This window comes from Conger conger, chromosome 9 (genome assembly GCF_963514075.1).
Source record: "Conger conger chromosome 9, fConCon1.1, whole genome shotgun sequence".
In the NCBI taxonomy this organism is placed as follows: domain Eukaryota; kingdom Metazoa; phylum Chordata; class Actinopteri; order Anguilliformes; family Congridae; genus Conger; species Conger conger.
In genome coordinates, this window is record NC_083768.1 from 59822286 (window position 1) to 59841896 (window position 19611).

At 49.2% G+C, this 19611-nt stretch overlaps 2 protein-coding genes across 5 annotated transcripts in view; one reads left to right on the forward strand and one right to left on the reverse strand.

Moving 5' to 3' along the window:
* On the reverse strand, nt 1–6697 carry LOC133136848 (nuclear receptor subfamily 1 group D member 2-like). The gene is made up of 8 exons (XM_061254641.1): nt 6268–6697; nt 4249–4449; nt 3912–4000; nt 3259–3403; nt 2284–2999; nt 1829–2014; nt 685–895; nt 1–387 (listed from the first exon to the last, which is right to left on the reverse strand). Exons 1-8 carry the CDS (start codon nt 6284–6286, stop codon nt 191–193), a joined length of 1764 nt encoding a protein of 587 aa, XP_061110625.1. The 5' UTR covers nt 6287–6697; the 3' UTR covers nt 1–190.
* The window catches only part of LOC133136846 (deleted in malignant brain tumors 1 protein-like), a 24944-nt gene continuing 11211 nt past the window's right edge, over nt 5879–19611 (forward strand). For 2 of the 4 annotated variants that reach the window (XM_061254634.1, XM_061254636.1), the window contains exons 1-7: nt 10617–10744; nt 14333–14650; nt 15167–15487; nt 16010–16324; nt 18022–18342; nt 18458–18772; nt 18948–19247. In XM_061254634.1, coding sequence (XP_061110618.1) covers nt 10687–10744; nt 14333–14650; nt 15167–15487; nt 16010–16324; nt 18022–18342; nt 18458–18772; nt 18948–19247 — 1948 coding nt within the window. In that variant the 5' untranslated portion in view covers nt 10617–10686. Of the gene's footprint in view, nt 6027–10616; nt 10745–14332; nt 14651–15166; nt 15488–16009; nt 16325–18021; nt 18343–18457; nt 18773–18947; nt 19248–19611 lie in introns of those variants that run through there. The other 2 variants (XM_061254637.1, XM_061254635.1) reach the window with 2 other exon arrangements.

Here is a 19611-nt window from a genome sequence, read left to right on the forward strand (position 1 = left end):
CACGCAGTCGAGTGTAGGACACAGTCGAGTGTAGGCCACGCAGTCGAGTGTAGGACACACAGTCCAGTGTAGGACACGCAGTCCAGTGTAGGACACGCAGTCGAGTGAATGTTTATGAGAGGGGGCGGTGGGCGTGGTCCACAGGAAGCACCCGGCCCTGACCCGGGGGTCAGGGGTCAGGGTTCAGGGTTCAGGGGTGCACCTTGAAGGCCAGCAGCTGTTCGGAGTGCATGTTGTTGAGGGAGCGCAGGTCGGGCAGCTTCAGCAGCAGCTTGGTGAAGATGCCCGCCTCGTTGGGGTGGTTCTTCATGATCAGGCTCCTGAGAGCACGGATCAGCGTCTCCTGAAGGGCCTCCACGGAGTTCACGTTCTCAATCCCTGAGCGATCTGCAGGCACACACGCACGCACGCACGCACGCACGCACGCACGTACACACACACACACGCACACACACGCACACACACGCACACACACACACACACGCACGCACGCACGCACGCACGTACACACACGCATGCGCACACACACACACACGCACACACACACGCACACACACGCACACACGCACACACACAGATAACATCCGTTAATATCAGCACCCAAGTTACTCATCAAGCTACTTCACAGGAAGTGGACTATCTGCGCACAGGAAGTGGGGTGTGTGAGCAGGAAGCGGGTCTCACCGGCAGAGACGAGCACGACGGCAGTGAAGAGGCTCATCTCCTCCTCGCTCAGCCCGAGGGCGGTGAGCTTCTGGCCAAAGTCCAACATGGAGGTGAGCAGGTCTCCGGCGCCCATGGAGCGCAGAGCCTCCACGCTGTGCTTCTGACCGCTGAGGAAGGTGACCGTGCGGTCGGACGCATCGAACAGCGAGGAGAACCGCACCACCAGCACCTGCGCCGAGAGAGGAGAGGGCCGGGGCGTTAGGGCGTTAGGGCAGAGGGCCGGGGCGTTAGGGCGTTAGGGCGTTAGGGCAGAGGGCCGGGGCGTTAAGGCGTTAGGGCGTTAGGGCAGAGGGCCGGGGCGTTAAGGCGTTAGGGCGTTAGGGCAGAGGGCCGGGGCGTTAAGGCGTTAGGGCATTAGGGCAGAGGGCCGGGGCGTTAAGGCGTTAGGGCAGAGGGCCGGGGCGTTAAGGCGTTAGGGCATTAGGGCAGAGGGCCGGGGCGTTAAGGCGTTAGGGCATTAGGGCAGAGGGCCGGGGCGTTAAGGCGTTAGGGCAGAGGGCCGGGGCGTTAAGGCGTTAGGGCAGAGGGCCGGGGCGTTAAGGCGTTAGGGCAGAGGGCCGGGGCGTTAAGGCGTTAAGGCGTTAGGGCAGAGGGCCGGGGCGTTAGGGCGTTAGGGCAGAGGGCCGGGGCGTTAGGGCGTTAGGGCAGAGGGCCGGGGCGTTAGGGCGTTAGGGCAGAGGGCCGGGGCGTTAGGGCAGAGGGCCGGGGCGTTAGGGCGTTAGGGCAGAGGGCCGGGGCGTTAGGGCGTTAGGGCAGAGGGCCGGGGCGTTAGGGCAGAGGGCCGGGGCGTTAGGGCATTAGGGCAGAGGGCCGGGGCGTTAGGGCGTTAGGGCAGAGGGCCGGGGCGTTAAGGCGTTAGGGCATTAGGGCAGAGGGCCGGGGCGTTAAGGCGTTAGGGCAGAGGGCCGGGGCGTTAGGGCGTTAGGGCAGAGGGCCGGGGCGTTAGGGCGTTAAGGCGTTAGGGCAGAGGCCCGGGGCGTTAAGGCGTTAGGGCGTTAGGGCAGAGGGCCGGGGCGTTAGGAGTCAGGAGGAACGTGAGCAGATGGTCCCTGGGACAGGGTGTAAGAGGTCAGGGTGGAGCCTTTCTGGCGGGGTTTCCTACCTCGAACGTTCCCGCCTTCAGCAGGCTGACCTGGTCGGACTGGGACAGGTCTCGGAAGCCCGGGACACGCTTGGCGAACTCCACGACCTCGCGCACGGCCGGAGTGAAGCTGCGGGAGAACTGGGCCCACACGCCCTGGCCCGACGCGCACGGGTCCACCAACGGAGAGGTGTTCATGGGGCACACCTGCAGGGCACCAAACCTTACCTTCAGAAACGGCTTCAACAACATGCTTTACTGCATGTCTGTTTGCGTAAATACACTCTCACACACACACACTGACACACACACACATACACACACATTCACACACACACACACACACACACATTCACACACACACACACTGATACACACGTTCACACTCACTCACACACACACAGACACTCTCACACACACACACACACACACACACACACACTCACACACACACACACACACACACACACACTCACCAGGTGCATCCTGTTTCCTCCACTCCACACAGGCCCTCTGAAGGCACGGGTGTCAGCCATGTTGTGGTGGGGATTGTGGGAGTTGTAGTCTTTATACAGGCTGTGCACGAACGTGGGGCAGTGTCCAGAGGGGGCGCTGTAGGGCAGCCGGGCTGGGCAGTAGCTGTGGTTAGGGTCTTCATAGAGGTAGTGCCTGTTGGTGGCTGGGAACTGGCGGTGCCCTGTTTCCATGGTGACGAGGTTGTTCCTCTGGTTCCAGGCCTCCTGATTGGCCAGGCCTGGCGTGCGCATGGCTTGTGAGGGCGGGGTCTCCTCCTCCTCTTCCTGGTTGTACATGAAGGTCTCCTGGTGGGCCCTGGTTACCGTGCCTACGACCTCTTCCTCCCCGCTCTCCGACCCGCTGGAGGAGGTGGAGCTTGAGGTGGTGTCCATGGCGACAGGGGGCTCGGGGTGTGGGAGGGGCTCCCGGGGGCCACGGCCAGGCGAAGGGGCAGGCGAGCGGAGGGTGTGGGCGGGGCTGGAGCCACCAGGGGCGGGGTCTGAGGCAGACAGCGGGGTGTGGCCTCCAAGGGGCGGGGTCTGGCGTCCCAGGGGCGGGGCCTGTTCACCGAGGGGCAGGGCCTGGTTGGCGTTGTTCATCATGTGGTTCATGGCGCTCTGCATCTCCAGGAGCATGCGCTGCTTCTCCCGCTTGGGAATGCGCCCGAAACGCACGGCTGGAACACAGAGGACAGCCGTTAACACAAACACTAACCCGCAAACACGTGCTAACTTGCTAGCCCACACACGCTAACCCACAAACACGTGGTAACCTGCTAACCCACGCACGCTATCCCACAAACAAGTGCAAACCTTCTAACCCACGCACGCTACCCCGCAAACACGTGCTAACCTGCTAACCTGCACACGCTAACCCGCAAACACATGCTAACCTGCTAGCACCAACAAGAGGGCAGGTAAAGGGGCAGGGCTTACCGTCGCGGGACATGCCCACCAGCATACACTTCTTGAAGCGGCACTGCTGGCAGCGGTTGCGGTTCACCCTCATGATGGGGCAGCTCTCACTCTTAAGGCACTTCTTATACTGGATGTTCTGCTGGATGCTCCTCCGGAAGAATCCCTGCCCAGGGGGAAAGGTCAGGGGTCAAAGGCCGAGTCACACAGCTTGGCCTGGGTCACACATGGATTTTCAGCTCCTCAGAAGCATAATATCTTGCTACTGCGTTCTAAGAAATGTAGTCATATGGACAGATGATGGGCATTTTCCTGCTTGCGGTCATGCTCTTCATTCAGGCTGGCCTGAATGAAGTGCTAGGCTACAGGCTTAATGAGGCGCTAGGCTATAGACTGAATGAAGCGCTAGGCTACAGGCTTAATGAGGCGCTAGGCTATAGACTGAATGAAGCGCTAGGCTACAGGCTTAATGAGGCGCTAGGCTATAGACTGAATGAAGTGCTAGGCTACAGGCCGAATGAAGCGCAAGGCTACAGGCTGAATGAAGCGCTAGGCTACAGGCTGAATGAAGCGCTAGGCTACAGGCCGAATGAAGCGCAAGGCTACAGGCTGAATGAAGCGCTAGGCTACAGGCTGAATGAAGCGCTAGGCTACAGGCTGAATGAAGCTCTCACCTTGCAGCCCTCACAGGCGTGGACGCCGTAGTGGAACCCAGACGCCACGTCACCACACACCTTACACAGCAGCACCAGGCCACTGATCTCTGCAACACAAAACACAGTTACACACACAGTAACACACACGATAACAGTTACACACACAGTAACACACGATAACACAGTTACACACTCAGTAACACACGATAACACCGTTACACACTCAGTAACACACGATAACACAGTTACACACACAGTAACGCACACGATAACACATGACAACACACGATAACAGTAACACACAGTTACAAACGATAACACACACCGTGAAACAGCACACTGTAACAGGACTCACTCGTAATGCCGCGCTGGGCAGGAGAGGCGGGGTGTCCGGCCTTCGCCCGCGGCAGGTCGAGCGGCCGGGCGGAGTCAGCCAGCCGGCCACGCCCGCTGTGGGTCGGGGAGGATGATTGGCAGCTGCTGTTGGAGCAGTCGCTGTGGCAGGACTCTGGGCTGGGGGCGGAGCCGGAGGAGCTTATGTATGCTATTACACCTCCTGACAGATAGGGGGCGACAGAGAGACAACATCAGGGTAACCCAGCGGGCAGCAGCAGGCGTGTCTGCGCTTATCCAAAAAGGGCAGGTATATAGGGTTAGCAGGTGCAGGCTTTCGTTCTAGCCCAGCAATATGACACCATTCAACTAATTAACTAATTAACTAATCGTGGCCCTTAATTAAGAGCTTGATAAGTAGCATGAGGTGCTCGTTTTCCTTTTTTTTTTTTTTTTACACCTAGAAACGATAAGAAACGATAGAGGAAGTGGACCCCCCCCCCCCTCCCCCCCTCCCCCCCTCCGGACCGGCTGACCTGCTCTGGGTTCTCCTCAGTTAGATAACACAGTTACATAATGCCGGCTTTAAATGTATGTAGGCGGTCTTATACGTACACCGCTCCACAGCCAGAAAGTCTATTATTTATCAAATTACGTAAACAGGCTGACTAGGTTGAGGTTGGGTTGGCTACTTCAAAAGAATAAAATTTCAACTTCAACTAGGAACATTTGCTAACTCGTATCTTCCTTTGAATGAGGGGGGAAATATAATGACCTTAACTTTTACAGATATTGGTACCGTGAAAATGAGGGTCGATAAGGCACCATGAATATAAAAAGATTTGTTTTGTAAAAAGAGACGGGATCTACTTGAGTCCCTGAAAGTTCAGTGAAAGTTCATTCATTCATTTATAGTTTGCTCAGGAGTTGAATGCAAAAACCGAAATAATATAAATGGCTCCTCTCATTTAGGAGTAGGTGTCTTATATAATCTGCAAAGGGTGTGATTCAATGAAAACACACGTTAAATGCAATGGGGATCGCGTGGCATGTGTCCACGCACGCGACTCTGTGGACGCAAGAGTAAATTCTCATAGCTTGCTAGCGAACAAGCATCTATGATTAGTTTTGAAGTTCGTTTCCCATTAATGGCAGATAACTAGACATACGTCTTCTGACTATATAACATGCTTTTATATAAAACTTGCGTTTTTACCAATCGTTCAGATATGACAGTAGATGGATCTAGGACAACTAATAGGGTTATTAAATTCTGTGTAAATTGTTTCTAAGTAGTTCACAGACCATTGGAAGGGAAATCGAGCCATAGGCTACGCAACAGTATTTAATTAAAAAAAAAAAAAAACTTGTTGAAAAAACTGGCAAATGCGGATGGGCAAGCAAAACTGGTGATGATCCTTAAAACACGCCCCCACGTGTACCCGACATGTTTTCTTCGGGACGGGAGACGCAGAAAGTGGGTCACCTCACCTCACCGCACCGCACCGCAGTTCTCACGTGTATCCGCAACTCATCGCTGCACCGGCGAGCCGTGCACAATTATGCAACGGCTGCGTCACAGCCCCGCCGACCAATCAGAGGGGACGCAGGGGGAGCGTAAACACAGTCGCACATGGCTACGCTGACCGGTCCATGTGAGCCGGGGAGCCGCAGCGCTACTGCCGTGAAAACAACACACCGGCACTCCTAACCTAGATCTTTTTGGAGGTTCAGCCCGACCGGGTAAAAACAATGAACACTTTGTGAAGAATTGTTATACGCACACACGCCTTTCAAATGGTAAGATTAAACATTTTGACAGTTCTATTAAAACGATTTCATTTCATTTAAAACGAAATTAGCAGCCTAGCTCTTTGTGTCATATCCTCAATGTATCAATATAGGTGCCCATCGGATAACAGATTAACCATCTCCGACTGCGCTACGGATCGAATAAACATTCAATATCGACAGTTTTCTTGGCAAATTGGCAATCGGAGCTGACAATCACCCAAATGAGAACAAGTGACAGGTTTCTTACCTGCTTTCGTCGACTCCATGCTCCTCGACTTTCGCAGACGCTATCGACCTTAAACTTGAAGCCGTTTTATTTGCGTTCTTAGCAACTTTAGAAAAGTCGCCGTCAGACTGGAGGCTAGGCTGTTTGCCCCGGTAAATGCTAGCTATTAACGTTAGATACCGGCCACTTAACACTAGCAGGAGCTGGTGCCGTGTGGTAGGCTTCTGAATGAACGGATAAATCCAGATTTACTTCTTTCTAACAGCAACAGAAACGTAAAAGATAGCTTGGTAGCTAGTTGGCGCAGTGAATTACCTTTGATGTACGCCCTAGACCTATTTATTTAGCAGTCTCTGTCGTTCTTATCTCTCTGGAATGACTTGTTATAACTAAACTGGGTGGTGAGACTGAGGAAAGCGTTGCCGTTATAACTCCGCCCCGCTCTGTGCTCTGAGCTCCCGGTCTGTTGCGTTCGCCAGTCACGACCCACATCGCGATATCTCCCCCCGGATCCGCTAGCCAATGTAACCCACTGACACCGTTTCACAGGGCAGTTCAAAGGACTTTTTTTTTGGTGGGGGGACATAGGTCACTCCCCCAAAACCGCCCCCTAAAGAAATAAAATATGGGGGTGATTGGGAGCATGCTCAAAACTCACAGATTGAGACAGCCTTTAAACCAGTGCTGGTCATATAGTCTCAGATTGAGACCGCGTTTAAACCAGTGCTGGTCATATAGTCTCAGATTGAGACAGTGTTTAAACCAGAGCTGGTCATATAGTCGCAGATTGAGACAGTGTTTAAACCAGTGCTGGTCATATAGTCTCAGATTGAGACAGCGTTTAAACCAGTGCTGGTCATATAGTCTCACATTGAGACAGCGTTTAAACCAGTGCTGGTCATATAGTCTCAGATTGAGACAGTGTTTAAACCAGTGCTGGTCATATAGTCTCAGATTGAGACAGTGTTTAAACCAGTGCTGGTCATATAGTCTCAGATTGAGACAGCGTTTAAACCAGTGGCATTGTGAAAAATTGCAGTAGAAGATTTGTGCTGGGAGTTAAACAAGGCCCATTGCCCATTTCACCCTTTATTAGCCTGATCTTCCTGAACTGGTCCAAGAGTTGATGTGTGTGTACGTGTGTGTGTGTGTCTGTGCGTGTATGTGTGTGTGAGTATGTGTGGGTGTGTATGTGTATGTGTGTGCATTTGGGTTTGTGTGTGTGTATGAGTGTATGCGTGTGTACGTGTGTGTGAGTGTGTCTGTGCGTGTATGTGTGTGTGTGAGTATGTGTGGGTGTGTGTGTGTGTATGTGTGTGCATTTGGGTTTGTGTGTGTGTTTGTGTGTGTGAGTGTATGCGTGTGAGTTTGTGTGTACATGTGTGTGTGCTTGCGTGTACATGCGTGTCTGAGTGTCTGTGTCTGTATGTGTGTGTGTGTGCGTGCGTATGTGTGTGCATGTGGGTTTGTGTGTGTGTGTTTTGTGCATGTGTGTATGTACGTGTGTGTATGTGTGTCTGTATATACGTGTGTGTGTGTGTGTGTGTTATAAAGTTGTCAGCAGCACCTGTTCCAAGGGTCCTGACTGACAGGGGCCATATATTCAGGTGGTGGGGCCCAATCTGGGATCTACTCATGGGGGCCAAAATCCCTTGTGTGGCCCCTAAGGGTCGTTCAGTATGTAACACAGAAGGAAATGTTTACTCAAATTTCAATTTTTTTTTTTTTTTATATCCACATTGACAAATACAATGGCTACAGTTTTTGATTTGTGATACATTTGCAAAACCTTTCTAAAAACATGTTTTCACTTTGTCATTGTGGGTTAATGAGTGTAGATTGTTTGGAAAAAAATGGCAATTTTATCCATTTAAAATAAAATCTATGAAACAATAAAGTGTGCATATCGTGAAGGGGTCTGAATACGTTCTGAAGCCACTGTCTGGGAATATGCTACATAGGGCTTCAGACTGCTTTCATTGGCTCATTGGCTCAGGTGGTCAGAGCAGTTGTCTCATTGGCTCAGGTGGTCAGAGCAATTGTCTCATTGGCTCAGGCGGTCAGAGCAGTTGTCTCATTGGCTCAGGTGGTCAGAGCAGTTGTCTCATTGGCTCAGGTGGTCAGAGCAGTTGTCTCATTGGCTCAGGTGGTCAGAGCAGTTGTCTCATTGCCTCAGGTGGTCAGAGCAGTTGTCTCATTGGCTCAGGCGGTCAGAGCAGTTGTCTCATTGGCTCAGGTGGTCAGAGCAGTTGTCTCATTGGCTCAGGTGGTCAGAGCAGTTCTCTTATTGGCTCAGGTGGTCAGAGCAGTTGTCTCATTGGCTCAGGTGGTCAGAGCAGTTGTCTCATTGGCTCAGGTGGTCAGAGCAGTTCTCTTATTGGCTCAGGTGGTCAGAGCAGTTGTCTCATTGGCTCAGGTGGTCAGAGCAGTTGTCTCATTGGCTCAGGTGATCAGAGCAGTTGTCTCATTGGCTCAGGTGGTCAGAGCAGTTGTCTCATTGGCTCAGGTGGTCAGAGCAGTTGTCTCATTGGCTCAGGTGATCAGAGCAGTTGTCTCATTGGCTCAGGTGGTCAGAGCAGTTATCTCATTGGCTCAGGCGGTCAGAGCAGTTGTCTGGCAGTCGGAGGGTTGCCGCTTCGATCCCGTCCTGGGTGTGTCGAAGTGTCCCTGAGCAGGACACCTCAAATTGCTCCTGACGAGCTGGTTGGTGCCTTGCATGGCAGCCAATCGTCATGTGTATGACTGGGTGAATGAGAAGCATCAGTTGTACAGCGCTTTGGATAAAGGCGCTATGTAAATGCCAAATGTTTACCGTTTAACTACCTCAACTTGACGAGCTGCGGAGTGAAGCGTTTTACTGTGAGAAGCTCTCAAACCCACTTCCAGCCCCTGATCACAAGCCCAGCTCCAGCTGCTTCTCATGTGTCATATCAGCTTTATTCATCTACATTTTTCCACTAGAGCTAATCAGATGACATTTTATAGCGGTTTGTTTTTTCCTGTGCTTGGCACAGGGGTGTGAGTGTGAGTATGGGGTGCCAGTCGTTCAAAAGGGGCACACATTGTAACCCTGCTCAGTGTTCTCACATGTAGCATCACCAAGTGTTAAAAAAGAGAATAAATGCAGCACAATTCTCAAATGTCCTTGGTCACTCGTGGCTCTGGATTCTGGCCTTCCTGTCTCTAAAGGCATGACCGTGATCCTGACCGTTGTGGACCGTTTCTCCAAGTCTGTCCACCTCATGGCCCTTCCCACGCTTCCGTCATCCAGGGAAAGGGAGCTCCTGTTCCTGCATGTTTCTGCCTTTACACTCTCGTCTGGAAGCCATGTCCCACAGGGGACCTCGCTTTTCCTGCCCGGCATTCTGTGCCCTGATGGGAGCCAAGGCCCGATCATCCTCCGGCTTTCATCCCCAAACCAACGGTCAGACCGAACAGATGAATCAGGGGTTGGATAAAAGCCTGCATTGTCTCGTTGAGAAGTCTCCAGTAGGTGTCTGTCAGTCGGTTCTCTCTATGCATTCCTCTTATGGCGCCATGTTGATGGTGTGTTTGGCCAAAAAGTTGACCATAGCAATCTCTTCCAGTCATCATTCCAATCTAATCTCTAAACCATGATCTTTAAACTGTTAAACCATGATCTCTAAGCGTTTAAACCATGATCTTTATACGTTTAAGCCATGATCTTTAAGCATTTAAACCATGGTCTTTGAACTGATAAACCATGATCTTTAAACTGTTAAACCATGATCTTTATACGTTTAAGCCATGATCTTTAAACTGTTAAACCATGATCTTTAAACTGTTAAACCATGGTCTTTAAACTGATATACCATGATCTTTAAGCTGATAAACCAGGATCTTTAAACATTTAATCCAGGATCTTAGGGTTCTTTATGGCCGCCCACCATCTTCCCCCCGTCTGTGGGGACAACATACACTTTTATCATTTTTATTGTTTATCATTATCATTTATTAAAAAAATTTTGTGCCCATTACCAGACTTGTGAAGGTCAGTTGCCATCTATCGATATTGAATTTCACAGCTCTTAGGAAGCGATGGATTGACACTACCATAGGGCTTCAGACGGTACGAAAACTTTTATGAAATGAGCCGCTTTCTTCTTCCGTGTCTGACCGTGCAGTGAGTCACGGGGGCGGGGCCTCCTGCTGGTGGGAGGAGTCCTGGCTGACTGCAGTGACGCAGAGTTGGTATATATGGAGAAAATGTAAATGGCGGGTGCTGATTTGTCATTACGTGTGTTTGTGGTGCTGGTGCCGTGTTCTAATAAGGCAGTGGTGAATGTGATTGGTGGAGGAGAGAGTGTGCTGTCTCTGGGGGGCAGGGTCCATATGCACAGAGCTCAGTCTCACTCAGAGCTCAGAGGTGCAGGTGTGAGCACTCTGCTCTGTGGAAGGGTACGCTTGTCTGCGCTGAAGATGGAGAGATGTCTGCTGTTCCTCTCTCTCTCCTCCCTCCTCCTGCTCTCCACAGCCAGTGAGTACCAGCTTCATCCTCCTCTCCTGCTTCTCCACACCCAGTCAGGGTCAGAGACTGGGGGCCAGGGCCAAGGGGTCAGAGGGTCTACTGGTCAAAGGGCTCTCCAGTAAGAGCAGGGTTACAGGCAGCCTCTAAACACTACAGATTACTGGAGGGACATTTCTCTGCATGCTTCATTAAGATTTCATTAAACTAATGTTATTATGAAATTTTGATTATTTATTATGTTATAAATATATATTAGAAAATGTTTCTGTATTTTATTCACTGGTTGTAAAATAATTTGTTTGGTATTGTGTTCGTGTTTTAGTGTACGTATATAAAATCAAAATGGTGTTTCTGTCATTTTTCAGTTCTACATAAGTTGGCATCTGATTTTCCCTTAAAGTCTTGGGCCAGCTTGCTCTGCCAAACTGCTCAACCTGCAGTTTAGTGTAAGAATTGTAATAAGATGGTATTATGTTTCTTACTGTGTGTAGTTGCAAGCTGCTGTTTAGTGTTTTAAGTTTGTGAAAGTCTGAAGCCTCTGGCATGTTTGAACTGAACGGAAATGTGACGCACTCTCTTCACAGCGATACATTTGATTACACATTAATTATATTTATTAATGAATACACTTTATGTTTTATTTTATTTTATACAGTTATTGAAATGTAATCATCTCCTGCGTGCAGCGACTAATAAAAAAAAAGTCAGATTATTTGGCACATCAGTGGTAACACCTGTGGAAACGTGAACTTCAAAAGCACTGAAGCAGCGTTCACCCAAAGTCAGACTTCCTGTCTAATCTCATAAAATGACAGACTCGTATTAAAATTTAACATGGGAGTTGTGTGTCCCACACATCACGGCTGTATGCAGAAGATGCCTCTTCTATGGAAATCATTTTCACTTTTCCAGTCTTTACCCTGCTACATGTCATTAGGGCGTCTTCCACTTTACTGCCATTTGCAATAATTGCTGTAGTAATACTGTAGTGATGGTAGACTAATATACTGATTGAGGTCCAAGTTTTTGTCAACTACCCAACCCCCAACAAGTCAAACACATCCCACCATTTCACATGCCATTGACCTTACTGCCATTGACTTTAGTGCCATTGACTTTAGTGCCATTTGCAATAATTGCAGTAATAATACTGTAGTAATGGTAGACTAATATATCGATTGAAGTTTTTGTCAACTACCAAACCCCCAACAAGTTATTATTTATTATTCAAGGGCAGACCTGCTCCTTATTTATAAGCGTACAGAATAATAATCAGAGAGAGCGAAAGAGACAGAGGGGGAGAGGGGGAGTGAGGGAGAGAGAGAGACACGGAGAGAGAGAGGGGGGAGTGAGGGAGAGAGAGATAGAGAGAGGAGGGAGTGAGGGAGAGAGAGGGAGAGTGAGGGAGAGAGACAGAGAGAGAGGGAGGAGTGGGGGGAGAGAGAGGGAGAGAGAGAGAGGGGGGAGTAAGGGAGAACGAGGGGGTGAGAGAGAGAGTGCGTGTTTTTATCTTGGTTATGTTTATCAATTAGGGTGTGTTGGTGTGAATTTATCTCCACCTATAAAGATTGGGGTTGAGTCCTTGGCCCTCATTTATCAAACGTGAGCCAAACGCAGTTCACTGTGAATCCACAGAAATGCATTTCCATAAATAATTCATTAAACTTTTCAGTTTTTTCATTGGGCACTGAAATGAAAGAGTGCGGTTCTAAAGCATTTTACATTTTAGTCATTTGGCGCTATTAATCCAAAGCGACTTACAAGTGCATAGGTTCTTCCATAAGTTAAAGCAACACATCCATAACTAGTAAAATACACTTGAAGTGCTCTTCTAAACATACATTTTACCAAAAACATATATATGTCAGGGTTGGGAGGTAGTACTGGTTGTGGCCACCAGGGGCTTATTATTTTCACCTGGTCCTCATTAGTGCCAGGGGAGCCTACCTCCTGCGGGTATTTAAAGCACTCACTGGCAATCGGTCGGCGCTTTGGTGTCAACTGTTTGCTCTTGCACCAAGCTGGTAAGCACGCGGTAGACTCGGTGTGTATTTGAGTCAGGTATCATGCTGGTTTGGTTTTCTGTCACGTTCTTAAGAAAAGGTAAGGAAGGTGTTCAGTTTGCTCGTGCTGTGTGCACTGCTGACGCCTTCCTAAGGGTTCTTTGTTTTGTTTTGATTTTATTTCTAGCTTCTGTGAGCTTGTGGGTGAGGGACGTTGTCCCCCGTATTTGTATTTTGGTTTGTTTTTTCCTGAGCTGCATCTCAAGGTTCTTTATTTTATTGCCTAGTGTTTTTACTAGGGCGCAGTGCTCGCCTTTAGCACTCATTTTGGTTGGGTTGTTTGCCCTGGTTTTTAAGGGTTGCTTTATTTTTCTATAGCCGTTTTTGGCTGTTTCTCTTGGTCTTTGGTCGGAGTTGTCTCCAAGTTATTTTCTGTTTCCTTTACCTCCCAGGATTTTGTGGCGAACAGGTTTGCGTGTTCTCTTATAAGGGATTACCCTTAGTCGCTCCTGGCTCTCCGCCAGTCCCCGACACTACAATATATATATTTCTTGGGTAAGACAAAAGGGATAGGGATATGGGAAAGCACGGGGGAGGTAAATCAGGAGAGAGGACTAAGGTACAGTTTGAAGAGGTGTTTTTGTAGTCTGCGTCAAAATAGGGGGAGGGATTCTGCTGTCCTGACAGTGGTAGGCAAGTCACTCCACCACTGAGGAACCAGAACGGAAAACAGGCGTGAACGTGCAGCTCGACCGCCAGGTGCTCGTAGAGAGGGAACCATAAGGTGACCAGAGCTGGCAGACCGGAGTGGTCTAGCTGGGGAGTAGGGAGTGATCAAGGATTGTATGCAAGGCGGGGCAGTCCCCTTAGCAGCCTGAAATGCCAACACTAGAGCCTTGAAGTGGATGCGTGTGGCAATAGGAAGCCAGTGGAGGCCAATGAGGAGTGGGGTGACATGAGCCGACCTGGGCTGACTAGTGATCAGGTGGGCTGCAGCATTCTAGACCAGCTGGAGGGGCTTGGACTAGGGAGCGCCTGGACTAGGAGCTGGGTGGCTTGCTCCGTCAGGAGATGACGGAGACGGCGTATATTGCAGAGGAAGAACCTGCAGGTTCTGGCAGTGGAGGATACTTGTGGAGCCAGGGTGAGGCAGTTATCAAGAGTCACCCCAAGATTCTTGGCCGTATGGGAGGAGGAAACTACAAAGTCCTCAACAGTCAGTGAGAGGTCGATTGTCGGAGCGTGTTTTGTTGTTTTATAATTCCAGTCATTTATATTTTATTTCAAAATAAAAATTCTACAGATCCTGGAGCACTTGTTAAAATAAAAAAACTATCTCTTTAAAAAGCTGAAATTCCATGTTTTGTTATTTTGGGGCATCAGTTTATGATTCGTCACAAAAATTTTGTGCATGTGCCTTTGATTTACAATTACTTGGTATTTATTGACATACACACATGGATATGAAGAAAAGCTGTGTCAAGGCGTGTTTCATTAAGTGTATTAAAAGTTGTTTGTTTTCCGATCACATATATATTTGCACACAGATTTCCGAAAATCTCTCTCCCCCCTCCCCTCTCTCTCTCTCTCTCAGGCAGGGAGGATGTGAGGCTGGTGAATGGTAGCAGCCCCTGTGCTGGGAGAGTGGAGGTTTACCATGATGGAGAGTGGGGGACAGTGTGTGATCGTGGTTGGTGGGACATGAGTGATGCTGGGGTGGTGTGCAGACAGCTGGGCTGTGGAGATGCTGTAGATGCACTAGGAGGCGCTCACTTTGGACCAGGGTCTGGGAGAATATGGATGGCTTATGTGTACTGTAGAGGATCAGAATCCTCACTGAAGCAGTGTCTGTCACCAGGATGGGGTATACATAACTGTAATCATGGATTGGATGCTGGAGTGATCTGCTCAGGTAGGGCTCAGTGTTATTCAGCTCTTACCAATGTTCTTAACCCAACTCAGCCCTCTGTATTTACATGAGGATATATTGCTTTTTATGAATGCAGTCATAATAATACATAGACATGCTGCTCATGTTTGTTCAGAAAGGTAACTGAATGCTGTGCTGGTAAGTGTGTGCATTGTTACACTTCCTAAACCAATCCAGAATTTACAGTTACAGAATCTCATATTTATGTTTCTCATGATCTTTTTCCATAACTATTAGAATGTTTTTTAAAATCTGTAATTTACAGGTGATTGGCTCATCTCACATTGCAGTAAACATGTGATTGGCTCATCTCACATTGCAGTATACATGTGATTGGCTCATCTCACATTGCAGTATACATGTGATTGGCTCATCTCACACTGCTGTACTCCATGTTTAATAGCTGTGCAGGCCTGTGTTCAGACAGCTGTGCTGAATGTTGTCTCTGGAATAAGGTGCCGGTCATTGCTGATGATTCTCTCTTAATTCCTTCTTTAGCTCCAGCTCCTCAAATTGTCAGGCTGGTGGGCGGGACTGACCTGTGCTCTGGGAGAGTAGAGGTGCATCATGGGAGCTCCTGGGGCACGGTGTGTTATGCTGACTTTGACCAGCAGGACGCAGAGGTTGTGTGCAGGGAGCTGGGCTGTGGGGCTCCTAAAGAGCTGCGTGGGGCAGCTGCATTCGGCCAGGGCGAGGGCCAGGTGTGGGCAGAGGAGATTCAGTGTGGAGGCAACGAATCTCAGATTTACTTCTGCCCCACAGCACCCTCACAGAATCAACCCTGCTCCCATGGAAACGATGTGGGCCTGGTGTGTTCTGGTAAGAGTCCTCTCTGCAGTGCATTGTGATAGTTTCAGAGATCATTTTATTATTATTGACCTTTATTTATACAGGGTAGGTTGACTGAGAACACATGCTCTTTTGCAGCAACGCCCTGTTAATGCCCCCCAAGTAGCCTAACCTGCATGTCTTTGTGTGGGGGGAGGAACCCAGATACCCAGAGGAAACCCACACAGACACGAGGAGAACATGGACACTCATGGAAAAGGCTAACAGTGGGGTTAGCATCTGACCAACATATTAAATAAACTTCCCACAGATTGTATACACTTATATTTCATGAAATCTTTATCTTGATCTCTTAGAGTCTTCATGAGTTCAATCTGTGGGACATTTACTTCAAACATTGGTCAGATGCTAACCCCACTGTTAGCCTCTTCCATAAGTTTCCTTTAGTATCTCAGTGCTGGGCAGATGCTAATCCCACTGTTAGCCTCTTCCATCAGTTTCCTTTAGTATCTCAGTGCTGGGCAGATGCTAACCCCACTGTGCTGTGTGTAGGGTACACAGAGTCCAGGCTGGCTGGCGGCCATGACATCTGCTCTGGTCGAGTGGAGCTGAAGTACCAGGATACCTGGTGGACAGTGTGTGATGCATGCTGGGATAGCAGGGCCTCCAATGTCCTCTGCCGGCAGCTGGGGTGTGGGACTGCAGTGGCAGTGCCAGGACAGACCTGGTTTGGAAATGGGAGTGGGCCAATCAGCCACGATGTGTTTGATTGCCGTGGTAACGAGACACGGCTCTCACAGTGTGCGGTTTCCTCTTGGAGCCGAGCTGCGTGCTCACGTGAACAAGAGGCTGGAGTCATCTGCAATGGTGAGTCATGTTCTCTGTGCTGTGTGCATGTGCACTGCCCACTGCATACTGCATACCGCCCACTGCATACTGCCCACTGCATACTGCCCACTGCATACTGCTCACTGCATACTGCTCACTGCATACTGCAAACACAATGTACCACACATTTACACCTGACCCAGTTCACACTGTTTCTCTCTCAGTGCTCTCTCTCTCTGTTATGTTTCTGTATTTGCCCTGTATGTATTCATGTTTATTCTTGTTCATTATTCATTTTTCATAGATCATTGGTTAGTGTTTTCCATCACAGTTCACATTTGTCTTCCCCTGTTATGTCTGCGTCTGAATGTTTACCAGCCGAGTCACTCCCCTGTCTGCGTGTCCCACTATTCGGGTGTTTACGGTATTTTCGGGTTTTCAAGAAATTCCTTCCCAACTCGCGATTCTTACTTCCTGCTTTTTCTTGGTAGATAATGTTGTAAAGCACGATTCTTACTAACTACTAGTAATCTAGGTTTTGTACAGTACTAATCCAATGAATACACTAACTGTGTCTAACTAACAATCACTTTTATAGGGTAGTTTAGAAATATTCACGTAACTAACTCACGAATGCAATCTCTTAGTATTTCTGCACTGTTCTGTAACTCCGCCTCCCTATGCTATCCCCGATTACTCCACCTGTCTCTAACTATCACTACGTCTTCAAGCTATGCAAATGTCTACTCCCTAACCCGGAGCCGTTTGTTTTACATGTTGGTTACATGCATCCAGTCCGCGTTTTCGTCTCCCCTCTATGATTATGTTACTACCCCATTACGTTTCCCCACCTGTTGTCTATTTGTTTAGCCCACCTTTTCCCCAGCCCCGCCTAGATTGTTACCTTCCCTCATGTATTTAAACCTCAGTCTCTGCATTGTTCCTTGTCAGAACGTTGATCAGTCTAGGTGCCGAATACTTTGTAAGCCTACTTCTTGAGATTCTTGATAGACACCCCTTTGCCTTTTGATTTCCGAGCCTGCCTTGCCCTTTTGTTTTGTTTGCCTTTCTGCTTTTTTGACATTCTGTTTTGTTTTCTGATTTCGATTTTTGCCTTCGCCCTTCTGTACTTTAGCCTGTGCTCTCACTCAGTGCTCTCTCTCAGTGATCTCTCAGTGCTCAGTGCTCTCTCTGTGCTCTCTCTCAGAGATAATTGTGATGTAATACTGTACAGATGAATGTGAGTTACACACAGAGGTGCAGTCTGTAATCCTGTGCACATTAATGTAACACACAGAGGTGCAGTCTGTAATCCTGTGCACATTAGTGTAACACAAAGAGGTGCAGTCTGTAATCCTGTGCACATTAATGTAACACACAGAGGTGCAGTCTGTAATCCTGTGCACATTAATGTAACACACAGAGGTGCAGTCTGTAATCCTGTGCACATTAGTGTGAGTTACACACAGAGGTGCAGTCTGTAATCCTGTGCACATTAATGTAACACACAGAGGTGCAGTCTGTAATCCTGTGCACATTAGTGTAACACACAGAGGTGCAGTCTGTAATCCTGTGCACATTAGTGTAACACACAGAGGTGCAGTCTGTAATCCTGTGCACATTAGTGTAACACACAGAGGTGCAGTCTGTAATCCTGTGCACATTAGTGTAACACACAGAGGTGCAGTCTGTAATCTTGTGTACATTAGTGTGAGTAACACACTTGGGATCCTCAGGCTCTGTTCTCTCCACTCTGGACGGGACGGTTCGGCTGGCTGGAGAGAGTGAGTGTGGGGGCCCAGTGGAGGTGTACTACCAGGAGACCTGGAGCAGAGTGGGGGGGTCCTGGAGCTCCAGGGAGGCGTCGGTGGCCTGCAGACAGTTGGGCTGCGGCTCTGCGGTGCAGGTATACAGCTCCTCTCCGTCTGGGACGGGGGCCAGTGACGTGTGTCTGACGGGGTTTGAGTGCTCCGGGAGAGAGTCTCACCTGGTGAACTGCAGCACTCCACACAATCTCACCTGCAGCTCCAGGGAACGGGTGTCCATCGTCTGCTCCAGTGAGTACAGCTTGCTGATCAACTGTCTCTGCAGTTTAGAGTTTTCATCAGATAGGTTCAAACAAGCCTGCATTTCAATGAAATATCTCCCTCCCTCTCCAACCCCCTCTCTCAGACCGCCGGTCCCTCAGGCTGGTAGGGGGAGGGGGGCGCTGTGCGGGGCGGGTGGAGGTGCTCCACGACGGTTCTTGGGGGACGGTTTGCGATGACTCCTGGGACCTGGAGGATGCTCAGGTGGTGTGCAGGCAGCTCCAGTGTGGGACGGCCCTCAGTGCCCCGCTACCCTCCTTCTTTGGGCCAGGAAATGGACCCGTCTGGCTGGATGAGGTGGGCTGTGTGGGGAACGAGACGTCCCTGTGGGACTGTCCCACAGCCAGATGGGGACAGACTGACTGTGGACACAAGGAGGACGTGGGGGTCGTGTGTTCAGGTGTGTAACTCACCAGAGACTCTACATACTTTGCTCTTACACTGACACTAGATGTGTGTGAATACATGAAACCTGGTGGGAGAGGAAATTCAGGGGTTTCGACAAAAACTATTTCAAAGTCGTGTTTTTATTAAACCATTTAATCCCTAATTTATTTCTAATATTGTCCTTGTAGAATTCAAGGAGATGAGACTGAGTGAAGGCTGTTCTGGGAATTTGGAGGTTTTCTACAATGGCACCTGGGGCAATGTGTGCTGGAATGGGATGGAGGAAGACACAGCTACTCTCATATGTCAGGAGCTGAACTGTGGGAACACGAGTAAAGTGTCTAGAACAGGACCTAGAGAGGAATCTGCTCCAAACTGGCTGGATCATGTCCAATGTCGCCCACATGACTCCACTCTGTGGCAGTGCCCATCAGCCCCTTGGGGTGAAAATAAGTGTGATAAAACAGTGGCTGTGCTCAACTGTACAGGTAAACCCTCTCTCCACTGAAGACAGTATTACTCCCAGAGGGAACAGGAGAATAAACCTTTATCCTGCAAACACAGTATTACTCCCAGTGGGAACAGGAGAATAAACCTTAATCCTGCAAACACAGTATTACTCCCAGTGGGAACAGGAGAATAAACCTTAATCCTGCAAACACAGTATTACTCCCAGTGGGAACAGGAGAATAAATCTTAATCCTGCAAACACATTATTACTCCCAGTGGGAACAGGAGAATAAACCTTAATCCTGCAAACACATTATTACTCCCAGTGGGAACAGGAGAATAAACCTTAATCCTGCAAACAGTCTCACTCCCAGTGGGAACAGGAGAATAAACCTTAATCCT